At 43.7% G+C, this 20,599-nt stretch overlaps 1 protein-coding gene across 1 annotated transcript in view; it reads right to left on the reverse strand.

Annotated features, from left to right (window-relative positions):
• LOC104541771 (collagen alpha-1(XXIV) chain-like) overlaps positions 1 to 15,224 on the reverse strand; it is a gene marked incomplete at its 3' end in the record, with an annotated part of 55,145 nt that extends 39,921 nt beyond the window's left edge. The window contains exons 1-4 of the mRNA XM_010185906.1: positions 15,115 to 15,224; positions 14,477 to 14,538; positions 6,865 to 8,168; positions 537 to 590 (exon numbers count right to left, since the gene is read on the reverse strand). Of these exons, the coding sequence (XP_010184208.1) occupies positions 537 to 590; positions 6,865 to 8,168; positions 14,477 to 14,538; positions 15,115 to 15,224 (1,530 nt within the window). The remainder of the gene's footprint in view (positions 1 to 536; positions 591 to 6,864; positions 8,169 to 14,476; positions 14,539 to 15,114) is intronic.
• Positions 15,225 to 20,599: the final 5,375 nt, after the last annotated feature.

Below are 20,599 nucleotides of genomic sequence, written 5' to 3' on the forward strand. Positions count from 1 at the left end.
GTTGGGGTGCGCTCAGTCACAAAATAAATCAGCGTTTGCCGCTGTAGCTCATTTATCGGGCAGAATACCCTGATATCTATCGCCCCTTTTATCAAGCTGCTGTAACACAGGAGACTAAACCAGGTTATTTAGGAGTGCTTTTTTCCCCCTCTGTCTTGCAGTGGTTAATTCTGCATCCACTGCCTGCTCCTCTGTGGCCCTGGCATGCACTGCTCACTCCCCCTCACTCCAAAAACAAGCGAACACGACCTTAGATCGCAGCAGATGGGAGCAGCATGGAAAATCTTGAAAGTTAATTTTGTGAGCAGCAAAAGCTAGGTACAAACGTAACAATGCTCTGTGTATGCACCCATACATGGAATTCACTGTGCTGGAGGCTCACAGCAGGAAAAACCCTGTTCGCTCTGCCTTACTTTAACCTATCTGCTAAACATTAAGCAGATGAATAAAGCTGAGAAAAACAAAGCAATGCAAACTCCAGATTGATTATTGGTGACCTGCGTGGAGCCAGAGAAGAACAAAGCTGCTTTACTCACCCGAGGACCTCTCTTTCCTGACGGACCAGGTAAACCTGGAGGACCTGGAGGACCCTGGTGATAAAAAAAATCACAACAATTGAGGCTAAAACCCAACACAAGGACCATATCACAAGTCTGAATCAGACCAGCTCTTTTAACTGATGACTTTCTGCTTGTGCAGACCTTCTCAACTTGAAAATCAATACCCAAACTACAAGCACGTGTGTTTTTAATCTGGCTTTCAATCAGATTTCTGCTTAGAAAGCCTCTTATGTCAGAGAAATTGGAGCTAACAATGTAGATAGTAACTTTCACTTCAGTGTATTTGTATTAAAGGAAAAAGAGATCAGTTTAAGGATTAGAAACAAGCAAGTGCAGTGTATTTCAAAACAAAGAACAGAGAATAATTAAGCCCTTTTAATAAGTATGCTGTCATGCCAAACACATTTTAGAAAAGTCATTAGGGGTAACTGTGAACAAAGGAGACGGCACCTCAGAGAAAAGACAGACATGAAACAGAAGAACATAAATGTGGACAAATGATTGTTGAGTTTCCTACTAAAAGCTTCTGATAATAACAACTGGTAGCATGTCCACCCTCGTATACAATGAATAGAATTCTCTTTAAGGAAAAATGCAGATTTTTGAAAAATGTTAATGAGTAACCAGATGTATCTTTTGCAAACAAATTAGATTATTAGTCACTATAAGAATATCAGAGTACCCTGTACGACCCTCTGTACATCCAGTTGTTCTGACCACAGAAGTCTTTCCTGTTCTGGATATCAATGCTGTTCACACTGAAAACCCCAGGATCCACTTCATTGTACTCAAATACAAATGACAGCTCCAGACCCAAATCTGCACTAATTTATATTACGGTTCACCTCTCACACTTGAGTCCTAAGGAGGCATGGGTTATTCTTATGGGTGAATTCAACCCCCATCCAAACACCAGCACAGTGAATCCCACCTCTCACAGAAACCAGGTACTCCCAGCACAGAGGAAGATGGGCGGCAAGAAAGACTTGAAGGAGGCGATAGGAAGGGATTTGGTTTGCTCTTTCACCAGGCTTCCTCGCACCTCTGTGTTCACTTTATACTACAGCCTCTCAGCTGAGGCACAAGGCAAAACACAAAACACTGACTACCACACTGACCATCGCCAAAAAATACTGCTGAAAGCTGGCAGGGACACTAGGGAAATCATCAGAAGGGCAACCATGGTGACTGGGTTACAGGCTGCCCAGAGAGGTTGTGGAGTCTCCTTCTCTGCAGACATTCAAAACCCGCCTGGACGCCTTCCTGTGTAACCTCATCTGCATGTTGCTGCTCTGGCAGGGGGATTGGACTGGATGAGCTTTGGAGGTCCCCTGACGGTCTGTGATTCTGTGATTCTGTGACTCCAATGGGCAACTTGCAGGCTTTGCAAAAAAGTGGAGGGGTAGGGGAAGAGAAGGGGAAAAAAGACAAGCACCCTTTGGGGTTCTATTAGCAACCAATGAAGCATTTTATCAAGACAAAAGTTGCATCAAAGTTTTGTGGAAGTGATTTCTTTTTCCTTGGAAAGATGATATCACCTGGAGAGGAGACTGCTGATTACAGACTTCAGGCATTGTCAACCCAATTACATTCACTTGGCCACAATACAGACCACTTTGGATGATTATGGAAAAAACCACTTGTTCTGAGGAAGAAAAGAAAAAACAACTCTTCTCCGATTGATCATCATCATCTTAGGAGTCTAAATGTAGTGCAACCGCCTGTTTATAGCTGGGAATATTTGTATGTTCATACATAGTGCACGAAGTCATGCTGAAACCCACACCCTGCACTGCCCTCCCTGCGGAATTTAGAAAAGACAAAGCTGTGTCACAGCCCTGGTCCTTAGGCCAAACCATAACACGCCATACAGTCAGCATGGGAGGTTTGCTGTTTGCAAGGATAGCATAAATGCTCACTAGCATCCTCATGGTTTTCTCAAGTAAAAAGACCCCATGTTCAATAACAACAAAAATGCAGCAGACACGTGGAAAGCTCTTGGAATTTTTGTCCAGGGCCAAAAACGTACCTAAAACAGCAGAGAGCTCCCACTCTGCCACTGCTGAAGCAGCAGGCTTTGTGGTATCTCCTCTCTAATTTTCCCTATGTAAATTCTTATTTATTTTTAAATAGTACCTGCTTCCTTTGCAAAAAGACTCCAAAAAACCCCAAAAACCCAAAAAAAGACCCCAAAACCCAAACCAAAACCCAAACAAAGCAAAAACCAAAAAAAACCCCAACATCCTCACTTTGATTCCTCTAATTCATGTGTTATTATCTCTCTTCAGCTGAAAAGAAAAAAAGAAGAAAACGTAATTACAGCATCACAACCAAGTCCTCAGCAACCCCTCAAACAAGCAGTAAAACACATTTTGAACCAAGCAGCCAGACATGAGTAAGGCTTTCTCAAGGCTTTCTGAAACAAAGTCAGCCGCTGCAGATGAGGTCTCCAGTCAACGGTAATTAGCAATTAGCACCAGCAATCCAGGTGTTTGATTAAAGCAGTAACAAGAGCTCTCCTTAACCCTTACTTCCCAACCTCCTGCAAGCCAAGCGACATTTCTGCTGACAGCAGACCTAGCAGAGCACACGTAAGCCTCCCTGGAAATGCTTTTCTGACTTGTTGTAAGAGGTTCACCCACCCTATGTGCTGCTCCGAAAGCAACTACAACTTCAAACCAGCACGACAGTTTTATGCTACCTAGGAAGCTATTTATGCCTCTTAGGCATCCATGTAAGCCACAGAACTCGGCTTCTCAGAGTGAGCCAATCTGTCTTGAACCAAGGAATCAGTCATTTCTTTGAATAGCTTCTCCTTCAACTACTGGAAACAGTAATTAAACAAATCTGAAGCAATTAAAAGTGTTACTGTATTTTTTTAGATCTGGCTTTTTAATTACAACAAAAAACCAGTGACTTTGTGTAAAAACTTCCTACTCTGTCTCACCATACTTTCTGTGAACAGGTAAAAGGTATCTTTATTAGCTCACCCTTTGCAGAACTGTAACGTTTGTCCCTTACTTTCATTATTAAACGCACTTTTGTTTTAATTTTTGTTCAGAATCACATTTTCTATAACAGCGTCACCTTCCGCAATCTATTCCAGTCTGTCGACATCCTTTTTAAGGCTCACATCCCAAACTTGTCCAAAACGCAGCCTCAGCAGAGCCGAACCAACCGAAAACCAGCCTGTCTGTGACACTCATCAGTCCTGGTAATGCATCACAGTGGCAAGATGCATTTATATAGTGCCCTGTAACATCACTGCACCACCCTCGTCTGACTGCCGAACCAATGACTCTCCTCTCCTCTATTTGTACTTCTAGTTTCTCTACTCTTGCACTAAGTTTCATCCCATCGGTTTTAGACCATCTGGAATTCTGATTTTGTCACTCAGAATTCTTCTACCTCCTCCTATCATGCTTTGTCTACCTTTTTAAAGCACACTACTTCATACAGATACTCATTTAATTATTAAGGGTCCTACCAAACACGAATGTCCGCTTATATTTTGTTCTTGCTTCATTTGCATTTCACTGGAAATTATAAAAAGCCTGCACACTTCTCTTTCCAAATGCCCTAAATCAGGCATTCACTTGTGTGTGATTAACCTCCTTGCTTTACAGCTGTGGAAGTCCTTCTCTTCATCAAGAATTCCTACAACAGTCAAAGCAACACCATCAACATCACAGGACTATACACACACACACACCCCCCCACACACACCTGCATCAGTTTCAGGTGAATTAAATGTTTAAATATTTAAGATTAACATTATCTTTCTGCTACTAAGTCTTTATCAGCATCAGCAGATACTGATCTAGATTTCTCAGCCTGGGTAAGGAAACGTGAGGGTTACCTGCACAGCTGAAATGCATGAGTGATTAACTGCCCTGCAGATCCCCTGTGGCTAGGAGAGCCTCAGCAAACAATTCTGTGCAACTGAGAAATAAGCCAAGAGTGACATCTCTGCTGATGCTGCCTTCACTGCTGTCCACTTAGCACCACATTTAGGATGTTTGAACTGCTTTCTTTCAGGGTTCTTACCCTTATACCTCTTGGTTGGAATTAGAGCATCCCATCCAAGACTCAATTCTCCCTAATGCAGGGCTTGCATTGCCAGTTCCTCCCGGCAATACCTCCAGACTGCTTCTAACCAACTTGACAGACCAAGGAACACCACTTTTTGGGCTTCAACCGTATCACCTCCTGGCTGAGCATCTTCATAATCCACAAAGATTTTCCAACAGAGGAAACAAATTCCTAGCTCATTTTTCAGGGGAAGCCAGATCACTGTGGAGATGGGCCTACAGATGCAATTACCTACCAGCAAGTAATCTAAATCAACTCCTCCTTCTACCAGTGTGAGACTATGTACCATGTTACTGCAAACTGCTCTGGGACTGTGCAATGAAGAATATCAGTTTTAAAAAGTTAAACAATTACAAATACACAGATTTAGAGATTTATTATGTTTTTAAATCTTCATACAGTGATATAATCAGATGAATGGAGCAGCTTTCCCTCTAAACCAGTGGTTCAGGAGACCACGCTGTTCCACTTTAAACTCGCTTTATATTTTGTAGGGGATTTTGGCCATTGAAACTGCTAGAATTTTAATCAGGGTCTTCATAGTTTTGAAGAAATAGGTGCACTTTTCCATATGCTACCTATAAGTGAAAGCCTGAATTCTGGAACCCTGCTTTGCAACGATGGGTGAATTCCACAGCTGTGGGATCATGGAATACAAGGGGCCTAATTATACAAGGCAAGAATCAGTTCTGGTAGATGATTAAAAGCTAAAATGAAGCTAAGGAGTTTAAGAACCACAAAAGCTAGTTCTTGCCTGTCAATTCCAATAGAACGAACATTATTTCTGTATTGAAATCTTGAAAGAAGGTTCAAACCAACCACAACATAATGAAAGAAAAAAAAAAAAGAAAGGAGGGTTTCATGCCTCATCAGGATTTTTTGCTGCAAGGGAACTTTGCAAGCTCCTCAGTGTTGCTTTTTAAGGCTCCCCACTGATAAGATTCTGTGGATACTCATGTATTAAAACGTTAGAGCCACACAGACGAAAACTGGATTATCTCTGATCTTTTCTACATGGGTATAACTAGACTGAGAGAGCAAACCAAGCCTGAGGCCAGGGACAGTGGCAGGTCCCTCCATGGCACACAACTGCCTACAAACGCTTGTGTGGACCAGGCCACGCAGAGCCCTCTTCTCCCTTTGGCATTGACCCCTATGGGTGCACAACGCTTCAGCTTTGTCTCCGTCTCAAGGGGATGTCACTGTCCCCCCTTCAGCCAAACTAGTGCCCACAGAGGTCTGCATTAAACTGCCCCGCTCTGCCACAGACCTCTAAGACCTCGGGTATGTTATTTAGATCCTGACCCATCCAAAGACTTCAGTACAAATGCTTCATATTCACTGCTACAGACTATACCCACTGCCAGGTTGGCTCTAACTGCCTTCCTAGGGAAGGAAAACTTCTGTGTCCTCAGTCTGTAAGACAGGCATAGAAAATGGTAACACAGACATCTCTGAACTCTCCAAATCTGCCGTCATCTCTGACACTCCATGGTAGTGTCTGTGTCTAGGAAAAAAACCCAAAACCCATGCTTTTGCTTGGAGCTGTAGTAATACAAACAACCGACAGCAGCAGCAGCAGCCATTTCTGTGCCATGGGAATAGAACAGATTCAGCTTTCTTGGTTGTAACTCATCGAAGTCACAACATACAAGCCATGTACTAAAATTAAAAGCTTCCATTAGCTTTCATTACTAAATGTCTGTTGCTAAATACCCTAAGCTCCAAAAATGGACATTAACCTCATGTTGATGACAGCTTTATCCTCAGTGATACATCCCCATGAGTACTATCATAAGGGACAAAAAGAGAATAAAACAAGACTAACTGCACATTCAGAGAAGATTAAGCAAAAGCACACCCCTGGACTCACGTGAATTACTTGTTAACACATTTTTCAATTGTGTAACAATCCCTTTGCATCTGGTTCCTGGTTAGAGTAAAACCTGAACTTTTAAGTAAGTTCTTGGTTGCTGATGACCTAAGGTATTTCAGTGCTGAAAGAGTACACACAATAGATTTATAGGCACGTTGAAATATCTATTGATATCAAATTGCTTTCCAGTAATAACCACACAAATACACGCATACACACACACAAAAAAAGAGCAAGTGGAATTATTTACTCCATGCTGTGGTTTAAAAATTTTCTTTCAAAGGCCCTGTTAAATGTTGCTGCATTATAGTAAAAAGAGCAGTAAAGATAACTTACAGGAGGTCCAGTTTCCCCCTTTGGACCTCTGACACTTCCCAATTCAAACATTTTGTCAAGATCTTCATAGTCATAGGCATAATTATCAACACCAATGTCATAACTGTTTGCTGTGTGATAAATCTCATCAGCATCAAGTGCACCTTCCTGCCCTGGACCAGGCTGATTATCCAGAGAGAGGTCAGCAGACAAGCTGTACAGGGTTGTGTTTAAGACTTGCAGCTTTTTGCTTGGGTCATCTGAACGCTGCTTTGCTTTGTCCATTCCCTTGCTTTTAGCTTTACTCTCTTTTACAGAAGAGACCAGAGGAGGCTCGCTTTGTCTGCCTGCATCATCTGTGGTATTATCTAAAGCATTTGGATATGATCCTGTGGGGTTTGTAGTCACATTTCCTTCTTTGCTCGCCTCCTGCTGATGAAGAGAAAGACTGACGTTCTCCTGGAGTTCTGTTTCAGGCCAAGCTTCCAGCAGCAGAGGTTTGGCCTCTGGAAACTCCGATGCAGAGACATTTCTTGACTCCAAGGGTTCTGAGAGAAAATGAATCTGAGCAACATTACTAACAGGAACGTTTGATGTTTCTTTCCTTCTATAAGCTGATACGTTTTCTGACTCGTTTTTCTCATCAGTCATCATCATTGAAAAAACATCCATCCCATCTAACACACGTGGAGCTCCTAGCAGGGATCGATAGGTTTCAGCCTGGCGACACTGCTGTTTCACATATTTACAGTAGTTTGCAGAGGCTTCTGCAGAGGGAATAATATCTAGCTGACATATAACGCCTTCAAAGCTGACAGAGTGAGAGTTCATCCTTCCCAGGGTAAATAAACCATCCAAATCAAAGGTCTCCACTTCAGAAAGTACTTCCCTGCTATAGCACTTCTTTCCGCACTCAGCAAACAGCGAGACAGTCTTGTCTCTAATGTCAATGGCAAAGGAATGCCACTGTTCATTATGAACACTGTAATCAAAGTACACGGACTGCTTCCCTCCAGTGTACACCGCTACCTTTCTCGGTAGCAGCTGGACACCAAACTGCAGTCTACTTCTGCTCCTAATACTGAAAAGGAAAGCATTATTTACTCTGTAAGAGTACAACCCAACCAATATGGTGAACTGATGCCCCAGGTTTGATGGTATGACTTGAGTGACGGGGGACTCAATATGGGCATCGCTGGTTAGTACAGCTCCCGATACGGTCAGACGAACACCCTGAGGTAGCGGAGATGACGTTGAGGGCGCTGTCGTCTCTGAAGGCTGTTGAGCATCTTTCACAAAGCCTAGTTGGTGAAGAACATCTATTGCTGCAAGAAGAAACACAGGCAATGATGAAAAGGAACAACAGTTCGTTTACAAGCTCATAAACTCAGATCCATATAAACAAAAGTACACACAGCACCCTAACAAATACATACTTCCCAGACTATATATACTGCACACAGCAAGGCCACCAAATCCCCAGCATAAGGCACAGCAATCTTTCACATGAATCAAACAAATATAATTGAAGCCAGAACAAAATTTCCGTCTTAAAAAAACCTCACCCAAACAAACCACCCACAGAAAGGGCCATATAATGTACGTTGTAGGTTACTTTTACCAAACTGAAGAATCCTCATTTGCTGTCATCGACCTTTCCACAGCAGTCAATGAACACTTTGTTAGTTCCTTATTTATTTGGCAAATTCTGCCTGCTCTTTGAGCAGATGATTTTTTTTTTAAAACTGTAACGTTTTTCTTCTGCAAAAACCTTCTGCAATAAAACGATGTTTTTTCTGAGAAGTTTAAATGAAACAACTTGGGTAGAAGGTTGCTTTGTGCCTAAGAAGGGACAAGCTATTCACTAGCACGGTAACACCACAGCGGAGCACCAAAAGGCAGTCACTGGCTCAAAGCACAATTAAAAAGAAAGCCTCGCTGAGGAGCTACCATACACTGCAAAGGTAAAGCAACTGGTACCAGGAAAAATTGCTGTGCTTCCTCCTCCCGCCAACAAAGGCCCTGTGCCGTTACAGGACTGGCTTCAAAGGGAATTGTTCTCCCAGTGGGACTGCCCTTGATCGTACGTATCTGTGCCGAAATCAGTCAGACCAAAAGAAAACAAAGCTCTTTCCAAGAGGAGATGCAGCAAAGTGTGTCACCACCTCCTTTCCCTCCACACAGTTCACTTGTTAGGGCCGTGGATGGGGTGAGCTCTGCAGAAAGCAGAGGTGGTAACAAGCAAAGAGGAGAAATGTCGGGATATTAAGAAGAGAGAGAAACCAGCTGTCCTGATTTATGCCCTATAGATACGGCTTTGGCACATAGGAGTCTGCACAGAAGATCCTCCTACAGGGTGGAAAGGGCAGTGGTGTTGTCACTGTTGGATTCTCTAGTATCTTATAAATGTGAGCTTTGGGCTTTAGCCCTTTCCTTAGCTTGGACCTTACAGTATCTCCATCTTTTACCCAGCTAAACATCTTCATCTAATGGTTAGAAACACAATTATCTAGCCTCCTGATAAACTGAAATCCTATCTGATGTGGGGTAAGAAATCAAAGCCACTTTCCTCCTAAAGGTTAAATCAATGGTCAAAGATGACCAAATTCAGCAGGTATTGCCTACATCAGGTTGAGGCATGTTGGAGTCAGTGGGCATACACACTTTCTTCCTTCAGGATGAAAATAAAGACATCATTAGATGCCTTACGATGCAGCTGAAACAGAAACACTAGGAGGGCTTGAATAGGAGCTAAAACAAGTGCCCTCAGCAGCCTTCCCGAAAGGTGGCAAAATAAGACAACACTTGTAGTACAGGCTGGTAAAACTGCTTGTCTGGGTGTTTGTGAAATGGCCACAGGAATACTGCAGAGACTGAGACAAAATGCAATCACGGAAATAAAAAACAAGACCGAGGGGTAAAACACATAACATGAGTAAAGACAAAAGAACTACGCCTGCTTGGGCTGGAGGTGGTAAGGTCTGGGGGAGTCTAATTACAATTGTCCATGATCTGAATTGGGATTATAGGGAAAACAGAAAAAAAAGCTGAAGAGTAACGGGCACAAGCTGCAATACAAGAAATTCAAGCTCCACGCAGAGAAAAAGCATTCTCTGCAAAAGCAGTTAAGTGCTGGACCAGGATGCCAGAGACAGCGTGTAATCTCCGTTCTTGGGACACTTTCAAAGCCCAACTGGACAGGACCCAACAACCTGACCTGACTCCAGCACTGACCCTTATCTCAGCAGGAGGTAGGACCAGGAGTTCAAGGTCCCTGTAACGTAAATATCCCAGATCTCTGCACAAGGGGAAGCTGAACATTGACATTTTCATATACAACACTGCACAGAAGCATAATGATACTGTCCTTTTTTCCCCAAAACTGAAACGACTGGTTACACCCAAACTCCAGTGAACCACTTATATTTAAAATGACTGTAGTTACCATCAGTTGCATTGATTTAATAAGCCTGACTGGGAAGCGACTGGCACTTTCCATAGCATTTAGCTGAGGGTACTTTTATTATCCCCGTTGTGCTTACATTAAGTAAATAAAGTTATTGAATGGCATAACAAAAATTTGGATTAACCAAGAAAAGTTAAGGATTATGTGCTATGTTAAGAACAAAGAGCAACTGAAACAAATGGATGTTCATTCTTTTAGTGGAAAAAAGGTCTCCTTTCCCAGTCTCTCCTTTCTCTGTTTACTGAATGTATTCATAGCAAACTTTAAGAATAGACAGATGTTGGCTCGGTTTCAGTGGTAAGTTATGAGAAGAGCCTGAGATTTCCTTGAGAGTGGTTTATAAATTGGAACCAAAAGCATCAACCTGAACGCACTGTACATCCTGAGAATTAGTTACACACCTTGTAGTGTTTCTAGTCATGTTTGGGATCCGCAGGCACGCCAAGACTGTCCTGGAGGGCAGCCAGCGCAGCCAGAGCCACGGGGAAAGCACATCCTTGCAGAAAGTCATGTGTACGCCAGTTTCTCAACATGTTTTGCCTCAGAGCAACTGATTTACCGTGGCTGTATTTTTATTTGTCAGACTGATAACAGAGGTTATAGCAGAGCTTCGAAACCCAAAGCATCTGCTAAAGAACCACCGCGCTTTCCCAGGACCCCGCTCACGCAGTTACAGAGGAGGAAGCCAGACTTGCACTGCCCTTGTGGAAGATCAGAGGAAACACAGGTCCTGAGCACTGGGCAATGCCTTACACATGCAGATAACACCCCAAGGCTGGAGGCGCTGCTCACTGGGCCCAGCTGACTGCGCAGAGGAGAACACTAATAAGGTCGTGCCTAAATACCACATCCTAATCTGAAATATTTGGCAAGTACTTGTATTTTTAAAATATTTGTCATTATATATTCGTATTTAAAAATAACACTGCACGTGATCTGTCCACAGTATTATAAACTGAAGTATAAAACAAACAAAAAAACCCAACTTAAACTGGCTTAAAAGAGTCAATTCAAAAATGCCATTCAAAAGTATCACAGCTAGACCTCGAACTGCAAGTAAAATTGCCAAAACTTCGGCAGCTGTGATCTGAAAACAGGACATTTGACAACTTATTAAAAAAAGGAGTAACATCTAAGAGCATGACGAGAAATAATACACATCCTCCACGTCCTGCAAACAAACAATGTCGGATCCTGAGAAAGCCAAACACAAAGCAACGCTGTGTGAAAAATGACAGCAAAAGATCAAGTATCAACTAATTACTCCTCGCTGACTTGCTGCCTGTTAACCCGCCGTCAAGCCAAGAGGCTGTTCCAAACTTTTTTGGCCAGTCATTTTATTTCTGATCCAACCTGTATTTTTATTTTATTTTAAGGCTTTCAGAAGCTCTTGGCAGTACACAGGGTTTTGGGAGCAGGCAATCCTCTCAACTCTTCCTCCCAGCATGACAACCACTATTTTCTTTACCTATCAGTAGTCAGTTTTCTGTGTTTACCCATGTCTGCACAACATCTGTCTTCACTTACCCTTCACTCAACCCATTAGTTCCCCCAAATTGCAGCGGCTCATCTTCTTGCAGGAAAAGCTGTTTGGGGGTTTTGGTGTCAAGTGCTTTCCTTCCACCTTCTGGGAGGATTCGGAAAATTCACCACCTTACAGCATCATGAGGGGAGGGAAAACCTGACACAGGCTTTGGCAAAGTCTTCTGATCCTTTTGTGGCACAAAACAATACAAAAAAAAAATAACTGGGGAGGGATGTTGGGATTTGGCTGTTGGATCATCCCACACTCCTGTTCTGCTCAGTCTCTCTTCATTTTCCACGTTCCTCCACACTCATGACTGCTCTGAAGGCAGGGTATTTGGGATGCTCTCTCCATTTCAGTAATCTCAGTTGTACACATTACTCGCTTTCCCTTTACCAGTATAGGCAAGGGACAGACAAGGGCCACTCACCACTCAGCTCCACCAGAACAGAGAGCCATTACTCATCAGGTCGCCCATTTCCTGGGTGATGCTTCACCTGCAGTTGGGTCAATCAAGATACCTGCCCGCAACCAACGCTCTCCTGGACACCAGGCCAAGTGACCGGCACAGGAAAGCCAACCAGACACATTGACTCCGTATGTCCTTGAGCCACACTCAAAACATGATTCCTAAAGGCCGGGGCTGTATCTTTACATACATGTCACCGAACACAGCTCGTAGCAGCCTGCCAAAACGAACAAGGCATAGTTTCTCAGGTAAAGCATGCACAGGCTGCCACATCAGCTGAGGAGAGAAGGAATGTTAATTACTCTCGCTAGCATCTTCAGACTTGGCAGAATGTTCTCTTTTTCAAAATACAATTGCCAAGAAAGTTTTAATAACAACTTAAGTGTTAACATATTGCTAATGGCAGACAACCCTGTTCCTGGACGAACTCTAAGCTCTGCAAATGGAATAGTGCTTGCCCTGCAGCTTATGTGCTTTGACTGAAGGATACCCTGGAGCTGCTCTTTTTTGTCCCCATGAGGTTTCTCTGAACTGCTTCTTGCTACCTTGTTTACACACCCTGCGAATAAAGTGCATGAGGGACCAAATTCATCCACGGGCAGAAAGCTGCATCAAGGCTCAGTGCATCATTTTGATCCGAAGCAAGCACTTAACAAAAGTATAACTTGTGCAGGGGATCTGTGCACAGTTAGAGGAGTGCTTGCATTCAGTAAGGTTTCTTATATGGCTATCTAGAAATGCTAGTAATACCAAAAGTGTAGGAAAGCTCCTTCACCACCTGATGACAGAAAACAAATCAAATACAAGCAGGTCAAGACTGGAGGTTTTACCCCATTTCTGCAAAGCTCTGTACAAGAAGCTGCTCTCGGCTAAGAAGCAACAAGCTTCAGACTGCACCCGCTCCCCAGCCCTGCAGCCTTCAGAGCCCTCGCCTGAAGAAAAGCAGCTCTCAGGCACATGAGGAGTTAAATAAGCTGTTTAGTTCTTGGCAGAGGAGGAGGTTGGGCTGGAGGGATGAGGACAAACCTGTCCCTGGTGCCCCTCACCTGCCCCTGCTACGCTGGGAAAGAGCAAACAGCCTCTCCCTTTCCATCCCTGCAGACCCCGAGCAGGGCAGGCCACACACATCTATGGGTGCTGCTCCTCTTCTGGTGAGAGCCTGGCTCAGCTACCAGAGAAATCTGGGAAAACCCCACCACCACGAAAGCCTACGTCCCCCATTGAGCTGAACGTGAAAAACCAACCAATCTTACCAGGCAAACAACGAGCAACGAATGGAAGGCAAAACTACAAAGCGAAAGAAAGAAAAAAAAACCAAACCTGGAGAAAAATAGCAAGTTCGCTAATCACAGGGAGTGATGAGAAAGAAAAAGGCACTGGTGAGAATAATGTTGGAGGGCTCTGGCAAAATGTTTTCAGGAATGAGTTTTGTCTTGACCACGCAACCCAGCTGTTTGTGAATACTGAATGGCTGAGTATTTACACTTACCAGCCAAGGAAGACCTATTTCTTGCTTCACCTGTACAGTGAAGGAACACGGCAGAGAGCCGATGCTGCCACTCTCTCAGCACATAAAGGATAAATGTGGTGTCAGCCTCCACCACTCTGGAACACCAGTATTCCCACAGCAGGCTCCAGTGCAAGCTGCACATCTGGTGCAGTTATAACAGCTGGCAGGTCAAGAAAGAAACTAAACACAAGACAACACTATTTCCTCACTAACATCTGCATCTGAATGCAAACCCAAATGAATACACAACTTCACTTTTTGCTTTAATGATGCCAGCCTCAACTAAGCCTCTATTATACGCAGTGGTTTGCTTGCACAGCCCTAAGTGCAAAGGTAACTCGGTCACGGCTTGCCACCCCCAAGGACACCCACTTGCAGTGAAGACACAAGCAAAGCCTTTTCCCTGTACAAGGCTGCTCTTTTATGAAGGGCTTGCTTAAATATGTAAGCAATTTCACAGACAGAAAATCTGAGTAATTTTCAAAAGGTCATCTTTTCCAAACTGGTTGCTTTAAACTTTTGCTCTCATTATGCTGTAGCTGGTATTTTCTTTAAGTCACCAATAAGGAACTGAACCTAAGGTCACCAGTAACAACAGCCATTTATTCTTTTAATCCAGTAACAGATTATATAAAGATCCCGTTATAAAATAAGTGTTCTTACCTTGTTTGGATACTTGTGCAACACCAACAGCTACACATATTGCAATAAAAAGGAGAGTTTTCCTAAAAGGGAAAAAAAGAAAGAAAAGAACTTGTGAGAAAACATGTGACGTTTCAGAATTCCCAGGAATTAGCAGCTCAATTCAGTGTCCAAGCTCAATGGCAGGACACGACTGACTTCAGCAAGCCCTGGATCAAAGCCATGACACTGTACAACTTCCCACTGATGCTGAGACGGTGTTGTACACAAAGATCAATGATCATATGTGCCCTTGTATATAGTACACACATTTTACACTGGCTTTTATTAATAAAGCAACTGCATCTGGTTTATATTTTCTTGCAGCAGCCTTCAAATATGAATGCTGCTCTGCAGTAAACTTCTTCCTGGAAAGAAAAAAATAAGGTTACTGTAAAGAAACTATAAAATAAATGGCAAGTTAATGCCTGTAGAGATCATCAGATTCTTTTGTACCAGGGCACCTGCTATCAGTCTCGTCACTGTATTTTGCCGTAACTGAAAATGCTGCATTACACTTTTGCTCCCGTACCGTAACATTTCGTCACATTGTGAACAAGACAAGCTCTTCACAAGAAGTAAAGAAAAATCCCACTGCATTTTGACTTAAATCGTCATACTTGGATAAGAGCGTAGCACTGACAGGCACCACAGGGCTCGCTGACTGCGGCAAACATTCGTAAGGTTGGTACGTATTATGCTCAAAAATTGCTTCAAATGAAGGCACCATTGGCAAAGTGCTGCATGGTGGGCAAGGAATATGTTTTTATCATGACTAAAAACAGGCTGGCTACTTTTTTACTCAATTATCGTATTAGCATCTAATCACACTCTCATGAGTGACTGAATCTTAATAAGAAATATATTTTCTGTGACGTTCAGGCACAGAAACAGATGTATATAACAACAGTAACCTATATCTACTGAGTGCTAAGAAGAAATCTGTCTAGAATACCAGAAATACAGCTCTAATGCTAACTGCCCAACTCACGCTCATGCTTCAGCTCAACCCTCTTGCTCATTAAAATATGTAATCTCAATGACTTTTCATAACATTAAACACTAGATTCGCTAAAAGCGTTTGCTGGACCAAACTAAAGAGCAGTTGAGAATCTGGAATACTGTATTTGAAAGTAACACAATTGCAACTAAACACCATAACTTGATGTGATGCAGCTTTGCCAGCTAATCAGTCAGGTTTGCACAGCAGAAACAACAGTCCAAGAAGAAAACCCCACCACCTCACACAGGAACACGTGGCTCAAACAGCAATGACAAATGGGTTCCTTCCGCTGAGTGTGCACTGCAAGGTTACCTTCAGCTCAGAGGACAACATGCGCATAAACCAAGTATTAGTGATGCTATGATGACAAGAAATCATGCTATGACTGAAATATTTTTACATATAGATATATATACACATATAGAGAGAGCAGGATTCAGTGAAAAGTCAATTCAAACATTCCAGAAACATCCAAGCGCATGAAAATCACAAAGGGAAAATCTGTTTTTATCACTCAGTTTGCTCAGTGAAATAATAATTTTAAAAAACTTTAAAAAAAGAGTCAGAATACATTGATCCAGCAGCAGATGGGTTTGATCACTTGCCCTCCTTATACTCAGGCAGTTTTACTGTGGTGTTTCGCCCCAGTTTTCAAACCAAGATCCCCCTCAGAGGAAGGGGGCACTCGCAGCCGGTGCCACTGCAGCAGGCGGTCCTGATCCTCAACCTCAACCTCCCCCTGCCCAAGCTCAGCACTTGACAGACACTCACCAACCAAAACCCCCTGGCTGAGCCTTCCTCCCAATTTCTGGTATGAGGGAAAACCCCCACAGCAAATGCTGCGAGGACAAAGGGAGCACTAAAGACCCAACCAGCTCCCATTCCTTACAGGTGTGCTGGGTTAAACACTGATTTCAAAGTGTGCTGTCCACCACCCCCTGCTCTCCAGCTGGCAAACTTCTTGCTGTCCTTTCCTTTTCCACCTGATCAGCAGCCTGGGCTGAATTCACACATTGCCACACTGATTTTCAGGCGAAGCACTTGTGTAAACAGGATTTCAAATTACAGAGGAGAGAAGCTTTATAAAATTACGCTAAACATCTTTTTTCCTACTGTGATAAGTCTTTAAGAATCTCTTGCCGCATTCTTCAAAACATCTGCTCAAAGTTTTCAAAGCAGATAAGTGGGCTGGATCTTGGACAGAATTAGGTCCATTGGTTATACACCTACATGTGGGCTTGCATACTGTGAGAGCTTAAGTTTTGCCAATCAGAACAAATGAACAATTTAAGGAACAGTAAAACATGACAATGGTAATATTTTGTCATTGGTACCGCCACCGTAAACCTGTAGATACAGCGCGTTTTTTTAGAATAAAATGCACAGAATGCATATTTAAAAATACGCATCACTGTTCTGGTTCTGATCACAGAAGGGGAGCGAGGTGGAAACTCTGCCTTATAAATCCCCACAAGCTTGTAAGGGCATGTTTTTTAATTAACCACGGCAGTCCCGAGCTGTTCCTCTCTTGAGCTCGCTCCACCATGAGACATCCCTTGGAGCAGCTCTGCCACTCCTGCAAGAGACCCAGCACTGACTGGAGACCCAGCACTGACTGCTGTCCAAGCAGCAGAGCAGTCACGGGACCCTCACTTTGTGTTTTCAGCTCTGAAGACCAGAATTCAAGTTCTGCTCTTACTTCACAGGTAAGCAGTTTGTGTCACACATCTAATGAGAAGCCCGGTGACAGCAGCGAGCTGTGTTAGGAAGAAAGTCCATGCATTGCACTGTATCAGCTAAAACTGACTATTTATTTATTTGACCTTCACGGCCACAAAATGGATTCACAGTTAAAAACACTATTAGATATTTCAGTTAACTCCAAAGCCAGGATGCCCAAAGAGCACAAAACACAGAGATGACTCCTACCATCACAACAGCCTCTCGCACAGCGCCAGCCAGGGACAAGCTGTGAGCAGGGATTTGCCTCTGTCACCTCCTACAAAATGCTGTAGGAAGGCAAGAAATTCCCAAGTGCTCCCAGGGCTGTAAATTACACAGATGTAACTGGATATACAGAAACATTCAGTGCGAGGTAAAGACAAATGCATGGCTTGCACAGCACTCTCCAGCTAATGTCAAGAACAGATGACCGATCAGCTGAGAAAAAAGCAGGGGCCAGAGACAACCATAGGGCTGGAGGTGCCCTAATGCATGGGGAAAGTCAGTCTTCCTTCCACCTTCTTTCACAAGTTAAACTTGTAAACGAAACCATGTGCCACCTAAAGTGCAGTTGGACAAGGGAGCCCTCCACGGCTGAAGAGGAAAACATGAAACTCTCTCTTTCTGGAGAGAACCTGTTGGTGCAAACCCTTGGTCAAGATCACGACTCTCTGCACTGCAGCCAGGTCTCGGCCTCCATTCTCAGATGAGCAGTGCCTGCGAGCCAGCAGGCTCCCTGCTGTGTAACACACATGTGGCTCAACCCATCGTCTGCCACAGCTGCAAGGAGCAAAGCGAGCGGGATGCAGAACCCCTGGAGCACCTGCCTCAGCTGAGCCCACAGCTCTGGAGGAGCCTTGCCCTGCTGGAACACAGTAATAGGAAAAATCAAAGCATGTGGCAGGGAGACTCCAGCTGATCCAAATGCTGGCTGGTTTTCCCCTGTTTAATGTCACACATGAAGCTGTTCCAATACCCCTTGGCTATTGGTATCTCTTGAGCATCCTTCCTTTTCATCCCTTCTCTCACTTTACAAGCAAGCACAAGCTGAGGGAAGCTATATAACTGTTTGAAGAAAGACACTATCAAATGTGGTCGAGCTATCCTTCCACTTAAAACAGAGTTTATCTTTCTGATAATCTTTGACATCTCGTGGCTGTTTGCCTCTTCGTAAGACTGGACAGTGATTATCCCTGTTTGGTTCCTTTTTTCCATTAGGGATGATGGATGGATGAGGAAACTGATAAGCTTCAAAGCAAGCTATGGGAAGCAACAATGCAAAATTCCATCCTCTGAAGAGTATTCAGCAGCGTGCGGAGCTTGGGTTTGGTCAGCACATGGCAGTGCAGGGTAACAGTCTCCTCTCCATTCCAGGCTGCTTTCCTAAACCTCGTATTTAAAGGAATAAATACCACTAGCTGGCTGCTAGCGAAGGCAGGAAACTGGCACAGATGTAGAACACACACATCTCAGGACTGCATTCAACCCTCATCAGCAGCGATGATGGTTTCAGTGCCAGCACCTGCCCCAGGTGCATGACTTCATTGGATCCCCTTTGAGAGGAACGGCCCCATTTGTGACCATCAAGTCCAAGGAGGACTTTGGGAAAAGCGACAGCACCTTGCAGACAGAGCAGCCCCGGGCTTCTCAAAGACTCCAAGCTGTTAAAAACCTTCTCTTTCAAGATCTGAAGAGAAAGACAACTTCCTTTGCTGCTATAAAGAGATCAGCCAGCAGGGACAGTGCTGCCTCCAATCACCACGGTCTGAGGGGACACAACAACCCCCTGAGCCTCTCCCAGGTGAGCTGTGTCCTTTGGGCACAGACACCACTGTGCACCTAACTGCAGAGGGGGAAACCTCTGAATCCTTTGCCACAGGCTCACAATTTGCAAGAAGGGAATAAGGGAGAGACATGAGATGAGGTGAGTGGCAGAGGACCAAAAGATGTATGTATTGCTCTTCCCTTCTGAGAATCAGTGGTCTAAGAGAAGTCCCACAACAGTGCTGTAAGAGAGAAAGAAAACTCCCTGCCGGGTGGCCCAGCCACATTTTGGGCAGCATTTGGGAGAAAATGAGAAACTACCACATCCTGAAGAACAGTCAGCTTGTGTTAGTGTTTCTAAAGGGAGAAAGAATAATGTAAAAGATGTAATTGTTGAACCATTTTATGAGCATGTCCCTGATTTTTACACCAGCTCTGTCGGGCCAGAGTACACTGAGTGTTTTCCTCTGTATGAAGGCACAAGTACACAGCTCAAATTCCCACTCCTGTGAAATACTCTCTTCTTTCAAGGTTTGTCTCTGCATCTTGTAAATCACTCTTCAAATGTTGTACAACTCGGCACTCACAAGAGATGAGAGGAACACAAAGCAGTTTATGTTTTATAATTAAATACTCTATCAACAAATTTGGTGATAGATTTAGGAGTCATGGAGCTGTAGAAGCCTTACTTACTTAATCTACAGAGACATTTATTTAATCTAGAGGTAGCAGGTCTGACCTAAGAGCATTTCCACAAAAAGATGGCCTAGGTCGCAAGGGAATGACTGGTTTCATTTATGCTAAGGAAACCTCGTCCTTTTTGCAAAGGATTCTGATTTCTTAACACAGGCAAGCAACCAGGTTTCTTTCTCTCTAGTCAAGTAAATTAGGTAAACAAGATGAATTATGTCCAGACAGAAGCATATAGATATATGTTCTGAAGCTATCTCAGATTTTGAACTGCATCTGTGCTACTGTACTACTTTACTGTAATTCCGTTTGTTTCTCTATCAGCAGTATCCCTTCACAGACATCAAATAGACCCCTTTTTTTAAACTGCGCTCAGATGACTCCTGAAATCCCAGACACAGCCATTAAACACACACATCTCCCGGGAAGGCCACCTTCAGGCAGCCACCTAACTGCTCGTACGCATTCAAGCGCACCCAGATTATACACCAGGCACGCCTGAGCAGCATAATCCTCACTACAACACAAAACAAATCCTTCTCTGTCCTGCTCCCAGTAAACTTAATGTAAGCTACAGCCAGAACAGAATAAGCACTTTACAAAGAAAGACACATACTGGTAATCTCTATAATATCATCACAACTATCAAAATTTCACAAGCATCTTGCTTAGGCTGCTTTTAGGCAAACTGTAGAGGTGAGTGGAGCTCTGCCTTTGCGTCGTAGGTGACCATGCATTAAAATACCTCAGCCTATAGCAGAAGCCTGTAAATACAGAGCACCTCATCTGGTCCCCCCTGGTACTAAGAGAGCAGGCTCAGCTCTGAAATGTCAATTCTGCAGGGTTGGTTTGTTCGCTTTAACAGCCAGGTACCACCAGGGAGGGCGAGCAGCCAGGCTACCTGGGGGTGCAGGGGCACGCTCTTC

Source organism: Mesitornis unicolor, unplaced genomic scaffold (assembly GCF_000695765.1).
Source record: "Mesitornis unicolor isolate BGI_N332 unplaced genomic scaffold, ASM69576v1 scaffold12356, whole genome shotgun sequence".
NCBI classification, from domain to species: Eukaryota; Metazoa; Chordata; class Aves; order Mesitornithiformes; family Mesitornithidae; genus Mesitornis; species Mesitornis unicolor.